Source organism: Balaenoptera borealis (assembly GCF_965194805.1).
Source record: "Balaenoptera borealis genome assembly, chromosome: 1".
NCBI lineage: Eukaryota > Metazoa > Chordata > Mammalia > Artiodactyla > Balaenopteridae > Balaenoptera > Balaenoptera borealis.
The window spans coordinates 150,439,491-150,462,128 of record NC_138860.1 but is presented as its reverse complement, the minus strand read 5'-3'; the positions used below and the strand labels follow the sequence as shown (position 1 = coordinate 150,462,128).

The 22,638-nt window shown below is 37.9% G+C and overlaps 1 protein-coding gene across 1 annotated transcript; it reads left to right on the top strand.

The window, feature by feature from the left end:
* Positions 1–71: 71 nt before the first annotated feature.
* On the top strand, positions 72–21,376 carry PRPF38A (pre-mRNA processing factor 38A). The gene is made up of 10 exons (XM_082371645.1): positions 72–347; positions 5,247–5,406; positions 6,972–7,093; positions 8,703–8,788; positions 14,747–14,857; positions 17,785–17,897; positions 18,517–18,543; positions 18,653–18,750; positions 19,180–19,228; positions 19,805–21,376. The coding sequence occupies exons 1-10, from the start codon at positions 218–220 to the stop codon at positions 19,845–19,847; spliced, it is 939 nt and encodes a 312-aa protein (XP_082227771.1). The 5' UTR covers positions 72–217; the 3' UTR covers positions 19,848–21,376.
* The last annotated feature ends 1,262 nt before the right edge of the window (positions 21,377–22,638 follow it).

The window sequence follows — 22,638 nt, the reverse complement described above, 5'->3', positions numbered from 1 at the left end:
ACGTACATCCGTCAACGGGCAGAGGCCATCATTGATTCGGTACGCTACGCCGTTCGCGCAAGAAAGTGCCCGATTCTAAAACATTTCCGGGTTCAAGATGGTCGCCCAAGCTATTTAGTGAGACTTCCTCCGTCCTTCTCCATTCCACTCCGGTTTTTTTAACCTGGATGTGACGTCCTAAAGGACCCGACGGAAATAGAACGGAAGGCGGTCTAAAATGGCGAACCGTACTGTGAAAGATGCGCACAGCATCCACGGCACCAACCCTCAGTATCTGGTGGAGAAGATCATTCGGACGCGCATTTATGAGTCCAAATACTGGAAAGAGGAGTGCTTTGGCCTTACAGGTGAGCAAGAGCGCGCCAATCCCCCAGCCCCAACCCCGGTCGTCCTGTGGCCCAGTTCTCCAGACCAGTCCGATAGGACTGGCCCCCTGGGGGTGAGACTAGAGGGGAATCATTGACAGTCATTCAGAAAAATCTGAGCGCCTACTCTGTGCCTAGTCTTGTGTTGGGCTTTGGGAACACAGATGGATCTGATAGGACCTCATTCGGAAGGGTGTCACGTTGCGGTTCTTTCAGTCATTCCATGTTTAATGATAACTTGCTGGGTTCCAAACAGTGTTAAGCACAGGGACCCTGAAGGTCTTAAAGGAATGTCAATATGCCTGAAACCAATTCATGATCTTCCTATCCTCAAATCTGGACCATTTGCAGTATTTCCACATCCCAGTCCTAATATAAATATATATATATATATTTAATATATATATAAAAATATATATATTATATATATATATATAATATATATATTTCTCTTCAGAGAAATCTTCCAGGTAGTCTTTGATCTTTGTTGAATTCTGGCTCCTCTTTTTGGAGCTGTGTTACCCCAGTGAACCATGGCTTTCTTTACTGTAAAATGAGCATAGTAATACCGAACTCAAAGGTCAACGGGTTGTTCTAAGGATTAAATGAAATGTATAAACAGTGTTTGGTATAATAAAAGGAATCCAGATCAGAAAAGAAGAAGTAAAGTTGTTACTGTTTGCAGATGACATGATACTATACATAGAGAATCCTAAAGATGCTACCAGAAAATCAGTGAATTTGGTAAAGTAGCAGGATACAAAATTAATGCACAGAAATCTCTTGCATTCCTATACACTAATGATGAAAAATCTGAAAGAGAAATTAAGGAAACACTCCCATTTACCATTGCAACAAAAAGAATAAAATACCTGGGAATAAACCTACCTAAGGAGACAAAAGACCTGTATGCAGAAAATTATAAAGCACTGATGAAAGAAATTAAAGATGATAAAAACAGATGGAGAGATATACCATGTTCTTGGATTGGAAGAATCAACATTGTGAAAATGACTATACTATCCAAAGCAATGTACAGATTCAATGCAATCCCTATCAAACTACCACTGGCATTTTTCACAGAGCTAGAACAAAAAATTTCACAATTTGTATGGAAACACAAAAGACCCTGAATAGCCAAAGCAATCTTGAGAAAGAAAAATGGAGCTGGAGGAATCAGGCTCCCTACTTCAGACTACTACAAAGCTACAGTCATCAAGATAGTATGGTACTGGCACAAAAACAGAAATATAGATCAATGGAACAGGATAGAAAGCCCAGAGATAAACCCACGCACATATGGTCACCTTATTTTTGATAAAGGAGGCAAGAATATACAATGGAGAAAAGACTTCCTCTTCAATAAGTGGTGCTGGGAAAACTGGACAGCTACATGTAAAAGAATGAATAGAACACTCCCTAACACCATACACAAAAATAAACTCAAAATGGATTAAAGACCTAAATGTAAGGCCAGACACTATAAAACTCTTAGAGGAAAACATAGGCAGAACACTCTATGACATAAATCACAGCAAGATCCTTTTTGACCCACCTGCTAGAGAAATGGAAATAAAAACAAAAATAAACAAATGGTACCTAGTGAAACTTAAAAGCTTTTGCACAGCAAAGGAAAACATAAACAAGATGAAAAAAGTGTTTGGTATAGTTACAGCTATATGTTAATAAAAAGCACTCAGTGATCAGTGGTGGTGGTGGTGCTGTTACCATTGTTAACTACTCCTGTGCTGTTACCGCTCTGCCACCACCCTAGCTGTGTGTCCATGGATGAGTCATATTGTTTCTCTGAGTCGCCATTAAATTTTGGAGTCATGTAAGGTTCACTTTGGGGGCTTTTTCTCATTCCATAGTTTTCTTCTTGGATGATCTCCCTACCACAGTTACCTCATATATATAGATGCCTTTAAATTTATCTCTGCAGCCCAAATCTCTCCCTGAGATCTAAGTCTCTGATTCCAAGGCATGCCAACTCCGTATGTCCAAAAGTGGACTCATGACCTTTTTCCCCCCAACACTAGGTTATGTTCCCTTGTCATGTATTTTCATTGCATTCTGCATCTTCTTTCAACTACTGATCACACTTTCAATATTTTTTTTAATGCTTTCTGCCTTGCCTGACTGTAAACTCCATAAGAGTAGTCATTGTGTCCCTCTTCTTTATCCCTCTACCTGTATCTCTGGTACTTGGCACCTATATAAATTGCCAACTGTAATATGGAATGAATTAATATAGAATTTTTCCTAAGGGAACTTGGAGAAGTCTGATTTATAAAGTGATTTCCCATTAATAGTACCTAACATTTATTTATTTATTTATTATCTGTGTGTCAGGTAGGTATTAGCATTTGTTTGCATTATCTCATTTGATTCTTACTATAGCCCTTAACTTTGTACCTTTATTATTCAAATTTGAACTGACAGGCTCAAAGAGAGGTGAAATGACTTGCCCTAGCTCACACAGCTAGTGTTTGATTTTTTTTTTTTTTAATATTTATTTATTTGGCTGAGCTGGGTCTTAGTTGTGGCATGTGGGATCTAGTTCCCTGACCAGGGACCGATCCCGGGCCCCCTGCATTGGGAGTGCGGAGTCTTAACCACTGGACCACCAGGGAAGTCCCTAGTTTTTGATTTTTTTAAAACTTTTATTTATTTTTTTATACAGCAGGTTCTTATTAGTTATCTATTTTATACATATTAGTGTATGTATGTCAATCCCAATCTCCCAATTCATCACACCACCACGCCCACCCCACCCCCCGCCGCTTTCCCCCCTTGGTGTCCATATGTTTGTTCTCTACATCTGTGTCTATATTTCTGCCTTGCAAGTCAGTTCATCTGTACCATTTTTCTAGATTCCACATATATGCGTTAATATACGATACTTGTTTTTCTCTTTCTGACTTACTTCAGTCCGTATGACAGTCTCTGGGTCTATCCACGTCTCTACAAATGACCCAATTTTGTTCCTTTTTATGGCTGAGTAATACTCCATTGTATATAGGTACCACATCTTCCTTATCCATTTGTTTGCTGATGGGCATTTAGGTTGCTTCCATGACCTGGCTATTGTAAATAGTGCTGTAGTGAACATTGGGGTGCATGTGTCTTTTTGAATTATGGTTTTTCTCTGGATATATGCCCAGTAGTGGGATTGTTGGGTCATATGGTAATTCTATTTTTAGTTTTTTAAGGAACCTCCATACTGTTCTCCATAGTGGCTGTATCAATTTACATTCCCACCAACAGTGCAAGAGGGTTCCCTTTTCTCCACACCCTCTTCAGCATCTGTTTGTAGATTTTCTGATGATGCCCATTCTAACCAGTATGAGGTAATACCTCATTGTAGTTTTGATTTTCATTTCTCTAATAATTAGTGATGTTGAGCATCTTTTCATGTGCTTCTTGCCCATTTTTATGTCTTCTTTGGAGAAATGTCTATTTAGGTCTTCTGCCCATTTTTGACTGGGTTGTTTGTTTTTTTAATGTTGAGCTGCATGAGCTGTTGATATATTTTGGAGATTAATCCTTTGTCAGTTGATTCGCTTGCAAATATTTTCTCCCATTCTGAGGGTGGTCTTTTCATCTTGTTTATAGTTTCTTTTGCTGTGCAAAAGCTTTGAAGTTTCATTAGGTCCCATTTGTTTATTTTTGTTTTTATTTCCATTACTCTAGGAGGTGGGTCAAAAAAGATCTTGCTGTGATTTATGTCAAAGAGTGTTCTTCCTCTATTTTCCTCTAAGAGTTTTATAGTGTCCAGTCTTTTTTTTTTTTTAATTATTAGCACCTTTAATTATTATTTATTTATTTATTTGGCTGTGTTGGGACTTCGTTTCTTGTGCGAGGGCTTCCTCTAGCTGTGGCAAGCAGGGGCCACTCTTCATCGCGGTGCGCGGGCCTCTCACTGTCGCGGCCTCTCTTGTTGCGGAGCACAGGCTCCAGACGCGCAGGCTCAGTAGCTGTGGCTCACGGGCCCAGTTGCTCCGTGGCATGTGGTATCTTCCCAGACCAGGGCTCGAACCCGTGTCCCCTGCATTAGCAGGCAGATTCTCAACCACTGCGCCACCAGGGAAGCCCTATATTGTCCAGTCTTACATTTAGGTCTTTAATCCATTTTGAGTTTATTTTTGTGTATGGTGTTAGGGAGTGTTGTAATTTCATTCTTTTATATGTAGCTGTCCAGTTTCCCAGCACCACTTATTGAAGAGACTGTCTTTTCTCCATTGTATATTTTTGCCTCCTTTTGTCATAGATTAGTTGACCATAGGTGCATGGGTTTATCTCTGTTCCATTGATCTGTATTTCCCTAGTGTTTGATTTTGACAGCAGTATTGGAAGGTTATTATTCCCATTGTCTAGATGAAGTTTGCTCAAGGTTGTGTAGCTATTGAGGAGTTGTTTGTTGTTATTGTTTTGTTTTTTCTAACTCTTAATCTGGCATTTTTTTCTCCTAACATGATGCCAAGCACGGACTCTGAAGTTAGACTGCTTGGATTAAAACCCAGGCCCTGCCACTTTCTGGCTTTGGACCTTGAGCAAATCACTTAGTCTTTCTTAGCCCTCATTTTCCTAGCTGAAAACAAGGGCAATGCTAGAACTTACCTCCATGGCTTGTTGTGAAGATTAAATGAGATAATATGAAATGCTTAGCAGAGTACCTGTTATGTAGTAATCTTTTATTGTATATTGGCTGCTGCTACTATTATTATTATTAATTATTATTATTACACTCTTGTTCTCCTAGTATTAAACTGTTAATTCAGGAGCACCAAACGTTGAACTAGCTTTAACTTCTCTCCACTTCAAACCTGGAAAAGCTTAGTCCTGATGTGTCTGAGATGCCACTCTGTTTTTGTTTTTTAGCTGAACTTGTAGTCGATAAAGCCATGGAGTTAAGATTTGTGGGTGGTGTCTATGGTGGCAACATAAAGCCAACTCCCTTTCTGTGTTTGACCTTGAAGATGCTTCAGATTCAACCCGAGAAGGATATCATTGTAGAGTTTATCAAAAATGAAGATTTCAAGTGAGTGAAATGTTTATTAGCTAATATAAAAACTTCAATTTCATGGTCCAGAATTTGGCTTTAGTTAAGAGGAGTGAAAACAGTGTATCTCATTTCCACAGAGTTCCACTCTAGGATTTTGCTCTTGAGCTTCTTGAGTTTGTGTTTTGTCTGTTTTGACTGTATTGACCTTCTCCTTCACTATCTCAGTCTTGATGGCTTTTCCCCCAAAAACAGTATTTCACAAACTCACTGAGCATATATTAGGCAGAAGTGAGTGCCTAATATGTTGGTAGCACTGAATGCTTAAGGATGAAGAAAACAACATAGTGTGGTAAAGAAGAGGGAAACTTTGGTGTTAAATGTAGGTTCATGTCCAGACCCTGTTACTTATTAGCTGTGACCTTGGAGAAGTTACTTAATTTTCTAAATTTTACTTTATTTACCTATAAAATGAAACAGTAATACCAACTCAGGATAGATGTGAGGATTAAGGAAGACAGAACAGTAAACCTCCCAACACAGTGCCTGTTGCAGGGTATATGGCCCAAAAATATAAGCTGCTCTTATTATTTTATTATCCATTTTCAAGGAGCTCACAGACAAGTATAGGAGACAGACATAATAATAGATTATTATGTGCCACCTTCTATTCTAAAAAATTTAATATAATAATTTATTTAAACTTCACAAAAACCCTGTAAAATTATTATCCCTATTATATAGGGGAGGAAACTGAGGCACAGAGAGATTGATTTCCCCAAGGTCAAATGCTGGTAAGTGGCAAAGCTAGTTTCAGAGTCCATATCCTTTGCCACTCTATCTTGTTTGTCATATACAGAAACTGTTGAGTTTCAAATGCCTACTCTTTATCCAAGTGGAGATTTGAGTGGGTAGTTGGGATATAGGAGAAAGGGAAAAGAAAGGAATCTTACAAACATTAATGGCTAGAAAACAGCTAACTTTTATTAGGCACTTACTGTGTGCTATATGCTATGCTTAGCACCTTACATACATTTTTTACTTAATACACCAAGCCATCAAATTAGGGACTATCAGCTACATTTTATAAGGATTGAGAAAGCAAGTAAATTGCCCAGTGTTACAGAGTTAGTAAATAATGGAATCAGAATTTGAACCCGGATGACTTTGACTTTTTTCCATAACCAGCATTCTGCTTCCTAGCAACAATTTATATATTCATGTCTATGTAAATTGGTTGTATTGTTAGTAAATAAATCTTATACTTTCGGTTGTTAAATTTAGTATCTCATTTGATTCTTAAAATAATCCCATGAAGTAAATAGGTTGTATCTTAGTTTTACAGATGATATAATAGACCCTGAAAGTTGAGCAGCATATCCTAAGTAACCACAGCCAGTAAGTGGTAGAATGAGAACTTGAACACAGGTCTCCATATTTTAGCTATCTTTCTACTGCCCCATGCTGCTTCTAAAAATTTAGCTTTCTCATCTGCCAAAGAGAAGAAAGAATTTGTTTATCCACTACTGTCATGAGAAAAGCCAGTTGTAAAACTCAGGAACTTTTTAGGATGGCCTGTTGTTTCACTCTCATCTATCTGTCAGGTATGTCCGCATGTTGGGAGCACTTTACATGAGGTTGACAGGCACTGCAATTGATTGCTACAAGTACTTGGAGCCTCTATACAACGACTATAGAAAAATCAAGAGCCAGAACCGAAATGGAGGTGAGTATGGTGCCAGGTGTCTAGACCTTCATCCCTGAGCCAGTTTTTATTTCACCAGTATCTCTAGTGTCACATTGTCACATACACTGTGAGTGTTGCTCTTAGTCCAGATTGTTACTGTCTTCAGTCAGGTCCTCCTTCTCTCTCATGGGGAGTAGTACTCCATTAGACTATTAGCTTCCTTTCGACCTTACCCAGTCTGCCCGTCTGCCTGCCTTGCCAACTGCATCTCATGTTAATCCTTGCTTTGCATCATGTACTCCATCCCATAAAGATCTAGCTCCTGAATGACCTTTGCTGTAAAATCCTTCTCCAGACCTCCCAGACAAGGTTAGTTTTCCATACATTACACCTTCACAGTTCTTTCTACTGGCCTCTCTTGTATGATACTTCACCTTGCAGTATATAGACTGTACTCATACTTATGTAGGAATCCCACTGAAAAATAATAAGTGTATCCAGGAGGGGCAGCTCCATACCTTTTACAAAGAGACACATTTTGTGGTAAAATGGGATTCAGGGAATGCAGTCAGAACTTTTTCTCACTTAATATCATAACAAAAGATTAGTAGCATTTGCCTTTACCCTCTACATATTACACTAAGGAGTAGAAGTTAAGAATCTGGTATTATTCTTTTATTAACTTATTCATTCATTGAATAAATACATATTAGGTGTCAATGTTATGGCAGGTACTATGCTATGTACTGGAAATAATATGGTGAACAAATGGACATGGTCATGGCCATCATGAAATTACTTAGTTATGACTATATTATGTTAAACTAAGATAGGGTTTTTAAACCTAGTGACAATTTGGGCCAGATATTTCTTCGTTGTGGGGAGCTGTCCAGTGCATCATAGGCTGTTTAGTAGCATCCCTGGCTTCTACCCACTAGAGCACCCGATAGTTGCAGGGGGCAACACCACTGAACTAAGAACTAAGAACCACTGAACTAATGTAATGTTTACCATAGACATTCTAAAAAGCTATTGCTCCACTTACCATATAAGATACGTGATTCTTAAAAATAGCAAATCACTATGTTGTACACCTGGAACTAATATAATGTTGTAAGTCAATTATACGTCAATTTAAAAAAAGTTTGCTGACCCATGCAGGGGAAAAGATACATATTCTATATTCAGGAACTTAGTGGGTTCACGTGAGAAATTGCTCTTGAGTTATAGGTTTTATTCATGAACATTACCCCATTACAATTCAGGACTCTTTGTGCTTGTTTTTGTGTTTGTCTCTCCTGCTAATTGGAACAGCTTCATTCATCCCTTTATCCCCAGCTCCTAGAAGAGGCATGGCACATAAATGGCCTCAATAAAAGGGAGCTGAATGAATGAAGATAGGTGGTGATGACAAGAATATGAAAGGCTGTAGTTTGAGCCCAGGTTTGACAGTAGTCCCTTCAGTGTAACTGCCACACTGCAATAGCTTTATTAGTGAATGTGCAGGCAAAGGGAAGCTGCAGAGAATTCACACTTTCTATACCAAGTACGCTGTTAGATATCTTACATAAAGAGTCTTACACTTCTTTTACTTTTTGGCTATTTAAATTTATTTCCAAGTTACTTGAGCTTATGATTTTTCTTTCAGAGTTTGAACTGATGCATGTGGATGAATTTATTGATGAACTACTGCACAGTGAGAGAGTCTGTGATATCATTCTGCCCCGGCTACAGGTAAGAGATAAAGGTCATACACACACAATACACAGTACACAATAAAATGTGTGTAAAGATCTCTTTACACGCATACATGATAAAACACCATGGAGCTCAGAATTTTTTTTAATTGAAGTATAGTTGATGTACAGTATTATGTAAATTAATAGGTATACAGTATAGTGATTTACAATATTTAAGGGTTCTACTCCATTTATAGTTATTATAAAATACTGGCTATATTCCCTGCATTGTACAGTAAATAATTTTAAAATAATAATAATATCCCCCAAGTCCATCCATGTTGCTGCAAATGGCAAAATTTCATTCTTTTTTATGGCTGAGTAGTATTCCATTGTATATATATACTACATTTTCTTTTTTGTTCCAAATATACATATATTATTATATTTCTTTATAAAAAATTAATGTAATTATGACAATATACTTTAGTTTTTTTTTTTTTTATTGGAGTATAGTTGATTTACAAGGTTGTATTAGTTTCAGGTGTACAGTAAAGTGAATCAGTTATACATATATCCACTCTTTTTTAGATTCTTTTCCCATATAGGTCATTACAGAGTATTGACTAGAGTTCCCTGTGCTATACAGTAGGTCCTTATTAGTTATCTATTTTATATATAATAGTGTGTATATGTCAATCCCAATCTCCCAATTTATCTCTCCCCCCTCTTCCCCCTCTGCTAACCATAAGTTTGTTTTCTGCATCTGTGACTCTATTTGTTTTGTAAATCAGTTCATTTTTACCATTTTTTTAAGATTCCACATATAAGTGATATCGTATATTTGTCTTTCTCTGTCTGACTGACTTCACTCAGTATGACAATCTCTAGGTCCATCCATGTTGCTGCAAGTGGCATTATTTTGTTCTTTTTAATGGCTGAGTAATATTCCATTGTATATATGTACCACATCTTCTTTATCCATTCATCTGTTGACGGACACTTAGGTTGCTTCCATGTCTTGGCAATTGTAAATAATACTTCTGTGAACATTGGTGTGCATGTATCTTTTCAAATTAGTGGTTTTGGGTTTTTTTGGGTATTTACCCAGGAGTGGAATTGCTGAGTCATATGGTAGTTCTGTTTTTATTTTTTTTGAGAAACCTCCATAATGTTTTCCACAGTGGCCGCACCAATTTACATTCCCACCGATACTATATGAGGGTTCCCTTTTCTCCACATCCTTGCCAACATTTGTTATTTGCATTTTTTGTGATGATAGCTATTCTGACAAGTGTGAGGTGATATCTCATTGTGGCTTTTTTGATTTGCATTTCCCTGATGATTAGTGATGTTGAACATCTTTTCATGTGCCTATTGGCCATCTGCATGTCCCTTTTGGAAAAATATCTATTTAATTCTTCTGTCCATTTTTTTTTAATGGGGTTGTTTGCTTTTTTCTTATGGTCCTCCTAATAAGCAGTCTTCATGTCTATGAGAAAGATAGGAGATTGGGAGTGAGAAGAAAACAGAAAAAGTGATTGAAGGGTAGGGCTTTAAAAGTGAATAACACAAGAAAATTTTGTTCTTTAAAATGTTATATTAAGGAGATTGTAGTAGAGTAGGTTTTTAAGCTTTGTGAGCAGCTTTTTTTTCAAATTGATCTTCATATAAACATCTAGGATATAAAACAGATGAAAGGAAGGTCAGGAATGGGAGACTGACCCACCTTAAATATCATCTTTATCGTCTTACCTCCCTTTCCTAGTGAGAAATGATTGTCCGTGAAGCATCTTTCAAGAATGAGTCTTACAGCATATGATTTTAAAAATAATATTGTAAAATACAAAGAGAAAACAGATATAGTAGGTAGCCTAAAGAGAAAGGGAATGGTCTATAGTGGAGAGTTGAAATTTATCCATGTTGTTGCACGTTTCAATAGTTTTTTATTTCATTTGTTGCTGAATAGTATTCCATTGTATGGATATACCACAATTTGTTTACCCATTCATCTGTTTATGCAGAATTGCAGGATACAAGGTCAATGTACAAAAATCGGTTGTATTTCTGTACACTAGCTATAAACAACTGGAATTTGAATTTTTGCTAAAAAGATACCATTTACAACAGTATCAAAAAATTTAAAATAATTAAGGATAATTTTGTCAAAATATGTGTAAGACTTAAAACTATAAAACATTGCATTACTGATGGAAATTAAAGAAGACTTAAGTAAATGGAGATATATCATGTCCACGGTATATTTTATACCGTGACTTAGAATTGTTAAGTTGTCAATTCTCCCAAATTAGTCTGTAGATTCAATTCAGTTCCAATCAAAATCCAAATAAAATTTGATATAACTTGACAAACTGATTCTCAAATTTATATGAATATGCAGAGGACCTAGAATATACAAAACAACTTTGGAAAAGAACAAATTAGGAGGACAAACACTACCTGATTCCAAGACAGTGTTGTGTTGGCATAAAGCTAGACAAGTAGATAAATGGAACAAAGTAAAGGGACCAGAAATAAGTGTACATATATATGGTCAGTTGGTTTTCTACAGAGATGTTAGGGCAATACAGTTGAGAAAGGATAATCTTTTCCACAAATGGTGCTAAAACAGTTGAATAGCCATATGGAAACCAATGAATCTCTATCCTTAGCTCATAAACTTGAAGGGGATAATAGTCTCATAAAAGCTAAGAGTATAACATAAAGAAGAAAAATGTAGGTGAAAATCTTAGTGACCTTGGGTTTGACAAATTCCTATAATAAGACATAAAACCATGATTTATTAAAAATTAATAAATTGACCTTTATAAAAATTAAAAACTTCCCTTTCAAAAGACACTATTACAGAACTAAAAAGGCAGGCCATAGACTGGAAGAATATATTTGCGCAACATATATCCACCAAAGTTCTTGAATCTATACTATATAAAGGACTCTTGAACTGAATAACAACTCGGTGGACAAATGAACAAAAGATTCTAATAGACATTTTACCAAAGAAAATATATAGTTGGCCAATAGCACATAAAAATTTGTTCCATACCGTTAATCATTATGGAAATGCAAATTAAAGGCATTCTACTAGAATGCCTAGTAGAATGTGTAAAATCAGACTGACCCTATCAGGTGTTGGCGAGGATGTGGAGGAACTGGAAGTCTCCATATCCTATTGGTGACAATATAAAATGGTACAACCTCTTTGGAAAAGTTTGCCAGTTTCTTAAGTTAACCATACAATCCAGCTATTCCACTTCTAAGTTATTTACTCGAGAAACGAAAGCACATGTCCACACAAAGACATAAGCACAGATAATCATAACAGTTTTATTTGTAATGGCCAGAAACTGGAAACAGCCCAAATGTCCATCAAGTGAATGGATACAGATTGTGATGTGTCCATACATTGGTACTACTCAGCAGCAAAAATGAACTATGGATACACAACAGCGTGGATGAATCACAAAGTAATTGTGCTGAGTGAAAAAAGACAAAAAACTGTATGTACTGTATAATTCCTTTCTAATAAATGTAAACTATAGTGACAAAAAGGAACAGTGGTTGCCTAGGTGCAGGGTAAGGGAGTGGGGAGGAAAGGGAATGAGAAATCACAAAGGAGCACAAGTAAACTGTTGGGTGGGGTGGATATATCCATTATATTGATGTAATGGCTTACAGTTGTATACAGTACAACTCAACACTCATCAAATTGTATACTTTAAAAATGTAGTTTATTGTGTATCGATTATACCTCAATGAAACTATAAAATGTATTGCAAAAGTCATTGGAATACCTGTAGAGGAAGGGTCTTTTGCTCTTAGTGCTCTACTATTCTCTTATTCTGATGTCTATGTAAGAATCAGCAGCATTAATGAAAGGGTCGCAGAAACAGTGTTTAAGATGGGGGATGCGAGCAAATTCTTAAGTTTTAAGCAACCACAGAAACCCAAACTGGGAGGATCCAGAACTTCAGGTCTCTTTTTTGATCCTACTGCAGCTCAGTAATTCTGAAGCAATTTGCTGTGTCCCACCTGCTTTGAGGTGCTCATTTCCTTGCTAGATATAAACTATAAGGAATAGTTTAAAGATCAAAGGTCACATAGTATATGATTCTCTTTATACGGTATATTCAGACAAGGCAAATAAATAGAGACAAAGCAGATCCGCGGTTACCAGTGGATTCAGGGAAGGGGGAATGAGGAGTGATTCCTTAATAGGTATGGGGTGTTTTTCTGGTGTGATGAGAAAGTTTTTAAACTAGTGAGAGGTGGTGATGGAATAGCATTGAATTTTATACTTTAAAATTGTTAATTGTGTATTATGTGAATTTCACCTCAATAAAAAACAGATCAAAGGGATCTGAAAAACTTCAAAGTAGAGAATAGAATGGATTACAGATACATAATAAATGGGTCAGGTAAATTTGCTCGAGGCAGCAAACCAGATGGACAAAGGTAGTTGGTAGATGAGTGCTCACAGTTAAATGCAATGAACGACTCTTCCTCCACAGTGACTCAGTTACAGAAAATCCTAGAAAATAATTCTGAAAATTATTTCTCCTTTTCCATATTGGCTACTGTAGACTATGTAGTGAAAAGAATGACATTTCAAATCTGAAAACCTGATTTCAGGGCCCAATTCTCACATTTATTATCCTTAGCTGCTACTATTATTTTTAGAAATACTGCAAGAAATGGAATACTCTGAAGTGCAGTCAGTTGTAACTAAGGGTTCCAATGCTCAGTCATCTCTAAGCAAGCATATTGACGCAAATGAGGTAGTCTGCCTGTAGGCTAGAAGGAAAGACCACAAAGCAACCCTCACTGAGGAGAGAGAAATTGAAATATGACTGATACCTGTTATATCACCAAGAGGTGTGTTCTGGTGTGGGCCTCTCTATGTCCTGGATGAAATGACCCTTAAGACCACCTTCTGCTTTGATTTCTGTTCCTATTAAGCAACTCATAGGGCATCAATTTAGCTTCTCATGTGCCCTGACATTGGCAAGGAGTTGCTCTGGAATGAATTCTAATTTTGTCAAACACAGATACTGTAAGTTAATACATTGACTTCAGTCACTTCCAAGTCTGGTGAACATTAGGGATTCTAGACGCCCTGTCTGATGCAGTCCTAGATCCCAGACTGTGGTGATCCTTTCCAAGGAGCCCTTTTTCAAGGGATTGACTTCACTAAATGGCATCTTTGTCTCATTTCTCCTAATCTTTATAGAATTTTGTTAGTGATGAGTGAGAGCAAAATAGAGAACAAATGTTAGTTTATTTTAGGGCCATCCAATGATCTTTATGTCCTTGGCACAAAAAATGGTAAGGGGTCTTATGACCCAGCCAGTCCATTTGTCAGTTTTAAACTCACCTTTGCCTTTCAGGTCCTTAGACACTCAGTAAGGACTGCTAAGCCACATCTTAGAAGAAATGGAACCAGGAGATGGATTGTTTATATCCTGAGCCTTGTTCAAAATGCATGACTGTAGACAGCTCCCCTAAATTCTGGGTCTAGTCGAGAGTTGGTGCTACTTCAGAGCAGGACCCAAACCCCCAAACTGGGCTGAGTCTCAGTGGATCTATTGGGTTATATTCTGGTCTGAGCCTCTCCTGGCAGAACTACCAGCCAACACAGTCTCAAACTATTGGCCCTTGTGTGTGAAGCCCATATTTTTTATCCAAGGCTATACCTATACTGACTGATATTCTAGTGACCTTAGAATATAAGATCACAGGGAATAGAGGCAATAGAAAAGTGATGCTCTCTTCCACTTTGTATTTATCTCTTTACAGGGGAACTTAAAAAAATATATAGATTCCAGGTATGCTAAACTCCTTAGGAAAATCTTGAACTGTCTAGGATGTCTTTGAAATGAAATTGCCTCACCTGCTGCACCACAGGTTTTCTGTCACTCCCAGAAGCCCAGTGTTGCAGCTTCAGGACATAGAGGAGATAGCAAGCCCCCCCCAGCTCTCACTGTGTTCTCTGTAGAAACGCTATGTGCTAGAGGAAGCTGAGCAACTGGAGCCTCGGGTTAGCGCTCTAGAAGAGGACATGGATGACGTGGAGTCCAGCGAAGAGGAGGAAGAAGAGGATGAGAAGGTCAGACACCTGGGAGCTTAAGGGTTGGAGGAGGGAAAGTTACAGGGAATGGGAATGGTCTTGTTTTGTTTTCAAACTTTAATTTTTAACTTTCTTCAACCAAAAAATGCAATATGTAATCATTAAGAGTATAGAATTTAGAGTTAAATAGACCTTGATCCATATCTCAGCTTTGCTGTTTACTAGCGGTATAATCTTGTGCAAATTACATAATCACCATTTTCTCTTCTATAAAGCAAGGATTATGATACCTTTCTTTTAGGACTGTTGTGAGCATTAAATGAAATGATATACATAAAGCCATTAGCTTTGGGACATAATTGCCTAATAAGTGGTAGCTATTAAAATAAATACTTGGGACAAAAACAATACTGTTCATAATTGAATGCATACTAAGGAGTAATCCTAGTTTAGGGGAAAAACCCCACCTACTGCATGGTCATGTTCTTTCACTACTTGTTAAAATGCTGAAAAGTTGAAAACAAGCAAGCTGTCAGGGAGCAGTCAGGTAAACTATTATATCAATTCAACAGACTATTAGGCCGCCATTAAAAGTATTATGAGAAGTATATGATAGGGACTTCCCTGGCGGTCCAGTGGTTAAGACTCCACGCAAACACTGCAGGGGGCGCGGGTTCAATCCCTGGTCGGGGAACTAAGAGCTGGCATAACGTGTAGTGTGGCTGAAAGAAAAAAAAGTATACGATAATGTGGAAATGCTTGTGGTAAGTTAAAAAAAAAAAAAAAGGATCTAAAACATTTGTGATTAAAATTATAAGAATATGTATAGAAAAAGGCTGGGGGAAATACAAGAAATTCTGGCCTATGGATACTGAGACAGTGTAGATGGAAGTGTAGCTCTGAGCTAGTAGGCTCCATTTAAGTTAAGTGCTAAAGGAAGCGCAATCATTCATGAATTGAAAGCCAGGCAAGACTGAGGTGCTTTTCTGTGGTGAGAGGACCAAAAGTAGGCATTCTTTTTTTTTTTTTTTTTTTACAATTTTAATTACTCCTTTTTTTTTTTCACTTGATTGATTGATTGATTGGCTGTGTTGGGTCTTCATTTCTGTGCGAGGGCTTTCTCTAGTTGCGGTAAGCGGGGGCCAGTCTTCATCGCGGTGCGCGGGCCTCTCACTATCGCGGCCTCTCTTATTGCGGAGCACAAGCTCCAGACGCGCAGGCTCAGTAGTTGTGGCTCACGGGCCCAGCTGCTCCGCGGCATGTGGGATCTTCCCAGACCAGGGCTCGAACCCGTGTCCCCTGCATTGGCAGGCAGATTCTCAACCACTGCGCCACCAGGGAAGCCCCCCCTTTTTTTTTTTTAATGTAAAATTTAATCACATACCAAAGTGGAGAGAATGTGCCTCCATCTACCCATCACCTAGCTTCAACAGTGATCAACTCAGCTGTTTTGTTTCCTCCACATCTCTACCCAGTTGTCCCCTATCAGTTACCTTGAAGCAGATCACAGCCATCATATATTTCATAATATTTCAGAAAAGACAAGGGCCCCTTTTTTAAGCAAAACCATATACCATCATCACCCCCCAAATGAACAATGATGCCTTAATCTCATTAAATATTCAGTGTTCACATTTCCCCAGCTATCCTACATTTTTAATAGTCTGAACTAGTATTCAAACAAGGTCCATAAATTGTAACTGGTTCATCTTGTAGTCTGTCAATTCCATCCATTGTTAATTTTTCCTCTTGCAGATTTTAAATATATCAGGTCATAACATTCTGTACAAATTCTCACAATCTGAATTTGTGTGATTGTGTCCCTGTGGTGTCACTTAACATGTTCATTTGTCCCGTGTATTTACTGTAAACTAGTTCTTGAGTCTAGAGGCTTTAATTGGATTTGGGGTTTTTATCCCCTTTGGAGTAGAGCAACACTACTTCATAGGTAATAGTGTATACTGCCCCCAGGATGAGCAAAGTCTGGCTGTCTCTCTTTTTGTAATATTAGGAGCCACTGATGATCTTTGCCTAGATCCATTAGGGGTTGTGAAATGGTGATATTCTAATTATTTCTTCATCATTTGTTACCTGTAACACTGCTATAAAGAGAAACCTCCCAAATCAACATTTAGTTTTTCATAGGTACAGTTTATATAAGAAAGGTAAGATAAATTATTGGATTATTTCCCTTTATCAGTTTTTAAAATAATGAGTTGATTTGATAGTATCCTCCCAAGGAGGAAAGCTCTTTTGCCCTTGGTAACATTGTGAGTTCATGGATTTAAGCATATTTGGTGTGTTTTGGACCATTATTGTCCTTGTTGATGCTCAAATTGTCCCATCTTTGGCCAGTGGGGGCCCCTCAACTTGACTTGTGAGACTTTTTGATACAATCATAGTAGTCTCAGCCCCTTGCTTTCTGATATATGTTCTAGTCATGTCTTGTTACCTTCTAGCCTGGACCTAGAATTAGCCAGTTTTCCAAGAAGCCCTTGGTTGCATTAATTGGGATATGATATTTAGAGACCACAGTCTGGGCTCATTTCTACAGGTGTTTCTAGGACTTTACAGTTAACAAAGCTAGGGGAAACATTTTTTTACGCTTCAAGTACACTATGAGTTTGTACTTAATCTTATCGATCTTACATCTGCATCTCTTTTCTTTCACATTGGAAATCCATCTTCTTAAGAAGATAAGCATACTTACTTACCTCTCACTACTCTTATATAGTCCCAGAATAATGGTACCAGCACTAGAACAATAATGGGATTATTAGAAACATTAAAAAAATTTTTTTATTTGCTTTTTTTGTCCTTAGGGTTATCCATGTATTCAAATTACTGTTTTAAAGTCACTTGGAGGTGGAATTTGGGACGGGATGGGGAGGAGAGTGTAAACTGTGTTCCTAGATGGCTGTCTATAAGCCTGTGCTCATCACTGACCCATTCTATCTCTTTTCCAGTTGGAAAGAGTGCCGTCACCTGATCACCGCCGGAGAAGCTACCGAGACTTGGACAAGCCCCGACGCTCTCCCACACTACGCTATCGGAGGAGTAGGAGTCGGTCTCCCAGAAGGTTAAGGCCCTAGTCATTGGCCTCTTCCAGGGAGACATTAAGCACTGTAGCGTAGAAGTTTGGACTTCATGGAAGGAAAAATGCCAGCCTATGGAGAATGTCTGCTTGTCAATGTATTAGTTGCTACAAAACAACCACTCACAAAACCTCAGTGGCAGACAGTTATTTAGTTCACAGGTCTGTGGTCAGTGGTTTAAGCTGGGCTTAAGATAGGAGGTTTTCTGAGTACAAGCTGTGTCCCTCATCTGGTGCAGTCAGTTGTCTTTCGGCTAGTATAGGATGGCCTTAGCTAGGGTGACTGGGGCAGCTCATCTCTTCTCTGTGTGCCACATTCTAGGCGAGGTTAGGTCTGTTCCCATGGCAGTGGCAGAATACAAGAGCAAACAAGCCCAACTATGCAAGTATCTTTCCAGTATCTGCTTGCATCACATGTACAAGTATCCCACTGGCCAAAGCCAAGTCACATGGCCAATCCCAGACTTGGAGTCAGAGGGTATTAAAGTTACATGACAAAGGACATGGATAACAGAGTTGGGTGAAGAATTGGGGTAATTTTTGCAATTTACGATATCCAGTGCACCTACTAAAGTTCTTCTTTCTCTTTTTTCTTTCCATATAGGCGGAGTCGGTCTCCCAAAAGAAGGAGGTAGGCCTTTAGTGACTTGTGATGAAGGATAGGGATTTGGGGAGGGGGATGCTGTTGTTGTGTTTACACTGTCAGACAGATACGGGAGTCTGACCAGTCATTTCCACAGCCCCTCCCCTCGCCGAGAAAGGCATCGGAGCAAGAGTCCAAGACGTCATCGCAGCAGGTCCCGAGACAGACGGCATAGATCCCGCTCCAAGTCCCCAGGTATAGCATTTGGGCCTTTTGCTATTGGTTGTCTTAAAGAAATGTAATAGGAGCAATGAGCCTCCTGCAGTACAGTAGTACCTTACTTTATATTGTCTAGAAAAAAAGGAAGTGGATATAGAATTTGAAAATTAGAGTTCACATCTTAACTGTCACTTACCAGCTTTGTTGATAGGAGGATGTGCTTCAGTTTTTTCATCTGAAATTATAGGAGTAAGACTTAACAGATTAGTGGTAAATACCCAATGTGATATTTTTGAAATTTAGCCATAAAGCCTTGTGAATACATATGAAGTGAGTTCAGTTCTCCGCTATCAACAGTGTCCCTACCATAGGCCAAAAAATATTAAGCCAATGAAAGGAATTGGGAGAAATGACAGTGGAGGAATAGGAGGGTAGAATCTCATTCAATAGCCTTTTCTTCCCCAGGTCATCACCGTAGTCACAGACACAGGAGCCACTCAAAGTCTCCTGAAAGGTATGGATTAACCTCTATTTTGACTTAAGAATTTCACTCTTTATTCAGAAATTAAAGTCCCAATTACAACTAAGGTGGACCTGAAATTTTCTTGTATTGATGGAGATACTCAGGAATTCTCCTTAATTACAGGACAAAGTTGGGCTGTTGCCCTGAAAATTACTAGAACTATATATACTGTGTTTTGTTTTTCCTTTGTAGGATTGCAGCTTTCGATAAAGGCATGAGCTTTAATCTCGGGAGACATGGGGTTCAGTCCCAACTTTTAACACTTAACAGTTGAGTGACATTGGACAAGTCACTTTCATTTGATAAACTTTTATTAGAAACTTCTATATGCTGTACACTGTTAGGTGCACTCAATCTCTCAGAGGTCATTTCCTCAATGGTAAATTTTGGAGAATAATGCCTAACTCAGTGTTACTCTTAAACATAAAAACACCAAGTATATTTATGAATGTTGCGTATCATCTCTGTCCCCATCAGTGTTAGCATATCCCAGTCTTCCTCAAAAGTCCTTGCCCAGGTTCCCAAACAGCTGTTAAATTTAATGATTTGTATGTGTTGCCATTTCAGATCTAAGAAAAGCCACAAGAAGAGCCGGAGAGGGAATGAGTAACGGACTCAGTTTGGTTTTAGTCCAAGTGGCCTTCTGTGGAGATAAAGGCATCTGTCTATGTGGAAGAATGAAAATCTACTCCCCAGGCAGCTATGAGAATATTCTGGATTTTTTTTTTTTTTTTTTACCAAAAGTTTCTTCACTTTTTCTTTTTTAAATGAAAGAGGTGCTGAGTTTTGTATCTTGTTTTGAAACATAATCCACATGTTTGTTTGAGAGATAATGCTTCCTAAGGGCTGCTTTTGACCTCTTTGTACAACCAACCTTGTTTGCACTCAAATTTATGAGGGCAGAATGGATTGGAACAGAAGGTATGAAGCAAGGGGAGGATGTGGCCACCTGGTGACCCTCTTGTTATTAAATTTGACACACCCATTTCCTGTTTTTCTGTGGTTTAGTTTTGGTTTACACTGTGATTAGAACTGTTCTGAGAATCCTGAGATTTGTGCTGCTGCTTGCTGTACCGTTAAAAAACCAAGTCAGTAAAATATATTAGCTCCAAGTTTTATTTCTAGCAGCAGCAAGTGGTAATAAACATGAAAACTGACTGGTTAGCAGCAGCTTTATAAGAATGAATTCAGTTGTAAGGCTTCTTCTGGATCATTTAACAGTTGCACTGAATGTTCAACAAACAGTAAAACTTAACACTTTTTATATAGCATTCTTCCACAGTGTTGTTTCTTCTTCCCCACAGCCTTGAATTCCAGATTAAGGTGCTCAGCGCCTTTATACTATGGGCACTGACATTATCAAATCTAGGCAGTAGTAGTAGGGCAACTAGGTTGAAAAAATTTGATGGAGAGAAAAGTATCTAATGCCACTCAGGGTTTTAACCTGAGTTGCTGGACAATAGCACCATTCACATAACCATAAAATACAGCAAGGAAGAGACCAGGTTTTAGAAGGGTAGGTAGTGAGAGTTGTGGTAGTAGTGAAAATGATGCATTCAGTTTAACTTGAAGTTTAATTTGAGACAGCTAAGGTATATCTAGATAAAGCCCAGACATCGTAAATAAGAGCATAGTGATCCAACCCTGAACTGACAATGTTTAGGTAATTGTGGAAGGTGTAGAACTGAATGCAGTGCCCAGGGAGATGTGTGTATATGTAAGAAAAGCCAGTAACAGAATCATAGGCAACACCAGCACTGTTCAGGAAGAAGTGCAAACACCGATTGAAAACTGAAATGAATCATTCAGAAAGGTAGCGGAAATAGAGTGGGTTTAGAAGCTAAGGACACAGAAGTAAAATAAGGACTGAATAGTGTCCACGGGTATTGATAATCAAGAGGGTGTTGGGGTCTTTGCTAGAAGAGTTCTGTCTACCTGTTCTTACCTTTCCTCCTTTAAAAAGGAAAAAATGATCAAATGATTTCCAGCAGCTCTGTCCTTGGCAAGAATTGTGAAGACCAACTGCCTCACAGGATCCAGTTTCTTGGGAAGTCATATCTGGTCATAGGATAAACATCCTATTGCTTGCTGTTGAACTTAAGGACTTCTGCATCAATATTAAAGCATTTTGGGATCATATTTGAGATTTCATGTTCTTCACTGATTGCTCTCCTGATAATATCTGAGCTAATAAATGTTGTCCATAAGAGCTATTATGGTTCATCATACAACTATATATAGGACTGCCTTTAAAAATTAAATATAAGCACCTCTATTTGTATCTGCTATAGAGTCCTAGCAGTTATTTCTTTATCAAAGTGTTCTAAATGGAAAGAAATGTATGCTGGCTGAATGACCTTTGGACCAACCAAGTCATCATCCAGTATACTGTTAAAATAAAATTTTAAAAGTATACTTTATTTTTAAACTATAAAAATTTAGAAACCCACCCCAAAACCCCAATAATTTTTAATACCAGAAATAAACCTCCCCAAGCATAAACTATAAACTTAAAGCATACTTAAGAGTGGGACCTGTCAAACCTCTCTCTAGAGATCATTTTGATAAATTACAGAATTGTAGAGGAGATGAATTCAGTACAGACTTTGCTGAAGGACCATTTCTGTCAACTATGTGCTAGCCTACTGGATGAGTGAGGCCTTGGAACTATATAGCTTTACAACTTCTGACTAGCCTATATTAAGAGACACATTTTACGTCTTTCTTACCTCTGAACTCATACGTATTCTGCACTAAAACGAATTTCAGGAAAAAATTCGTATTTGTGCAAAATACGTTCTGATATTTCTTATGCAGTATCAGTTTTACTATCGGGTGCAAACCACTAAATTGATTACACTTCCCAAAATGTGAATTATACTACTTTAAAAGCTTTGCCATAGGGCACAATGACCTCTTAATACTAAGGAATGAAGAGATATGTGTTCTCAGGGGCAAAGGGAATAATGGATTTGGTGAGAGGCTTCCAATATAACAACCCAACTTAAAGTTCATCCCTCTAGCCCCTTTCCATTATTTTTGGTAGACTGACCTAAGTTTAAATAAGCATTAATCAGAAAAGAATGATCAAAAAAAAAAAAAAAAAAGAAAAGAATGATCGCAGATGCTGGCCACTCCCAGCCAAAAGTTAAAGTAACAAGTTTCCACAGACAAAAAAAAAATCTGTTTTTTAAAATGCAAGAATACAAGTTCAAAGAGATTAAAAGATAAGAGATGGAAATTAAGCATGGCAGAATTTAAGAAACAAAGATTTGAAAATTGGGAAACTGAAAGTCTTATTAGAAAACCCAAAATATAAAATAGACAAGGCATAGAGAAAATAGGCTGGAGGGGGGAAAAATGGAAAATAATAAAAAGGTATAGAGATAATCAAGAAAAGA

Coding starts and splice junctions, on each gene's coding strand:
- PRPF38A (XM_082371645.1), top strand. CDS start 218: ATGGCGAACCGTACTGTGAAAGATGCGCACAGCATCCACGGCACCAAC. Junction 8,789..14,746: donor TCATTCTGCCCCGGCTACAG/GTAAGAGATAAA, acceptor TGTTCTCTGTAG/AAACGCTATGTGCTAGAGGA. Junction 14,858..17,784: donor AGGAAGAAGAGGATGAGAAG/GTCAGACACCTG, acceptor TCTCTTTTCCAG/TTGGAAAGAGTGCCGTCACC.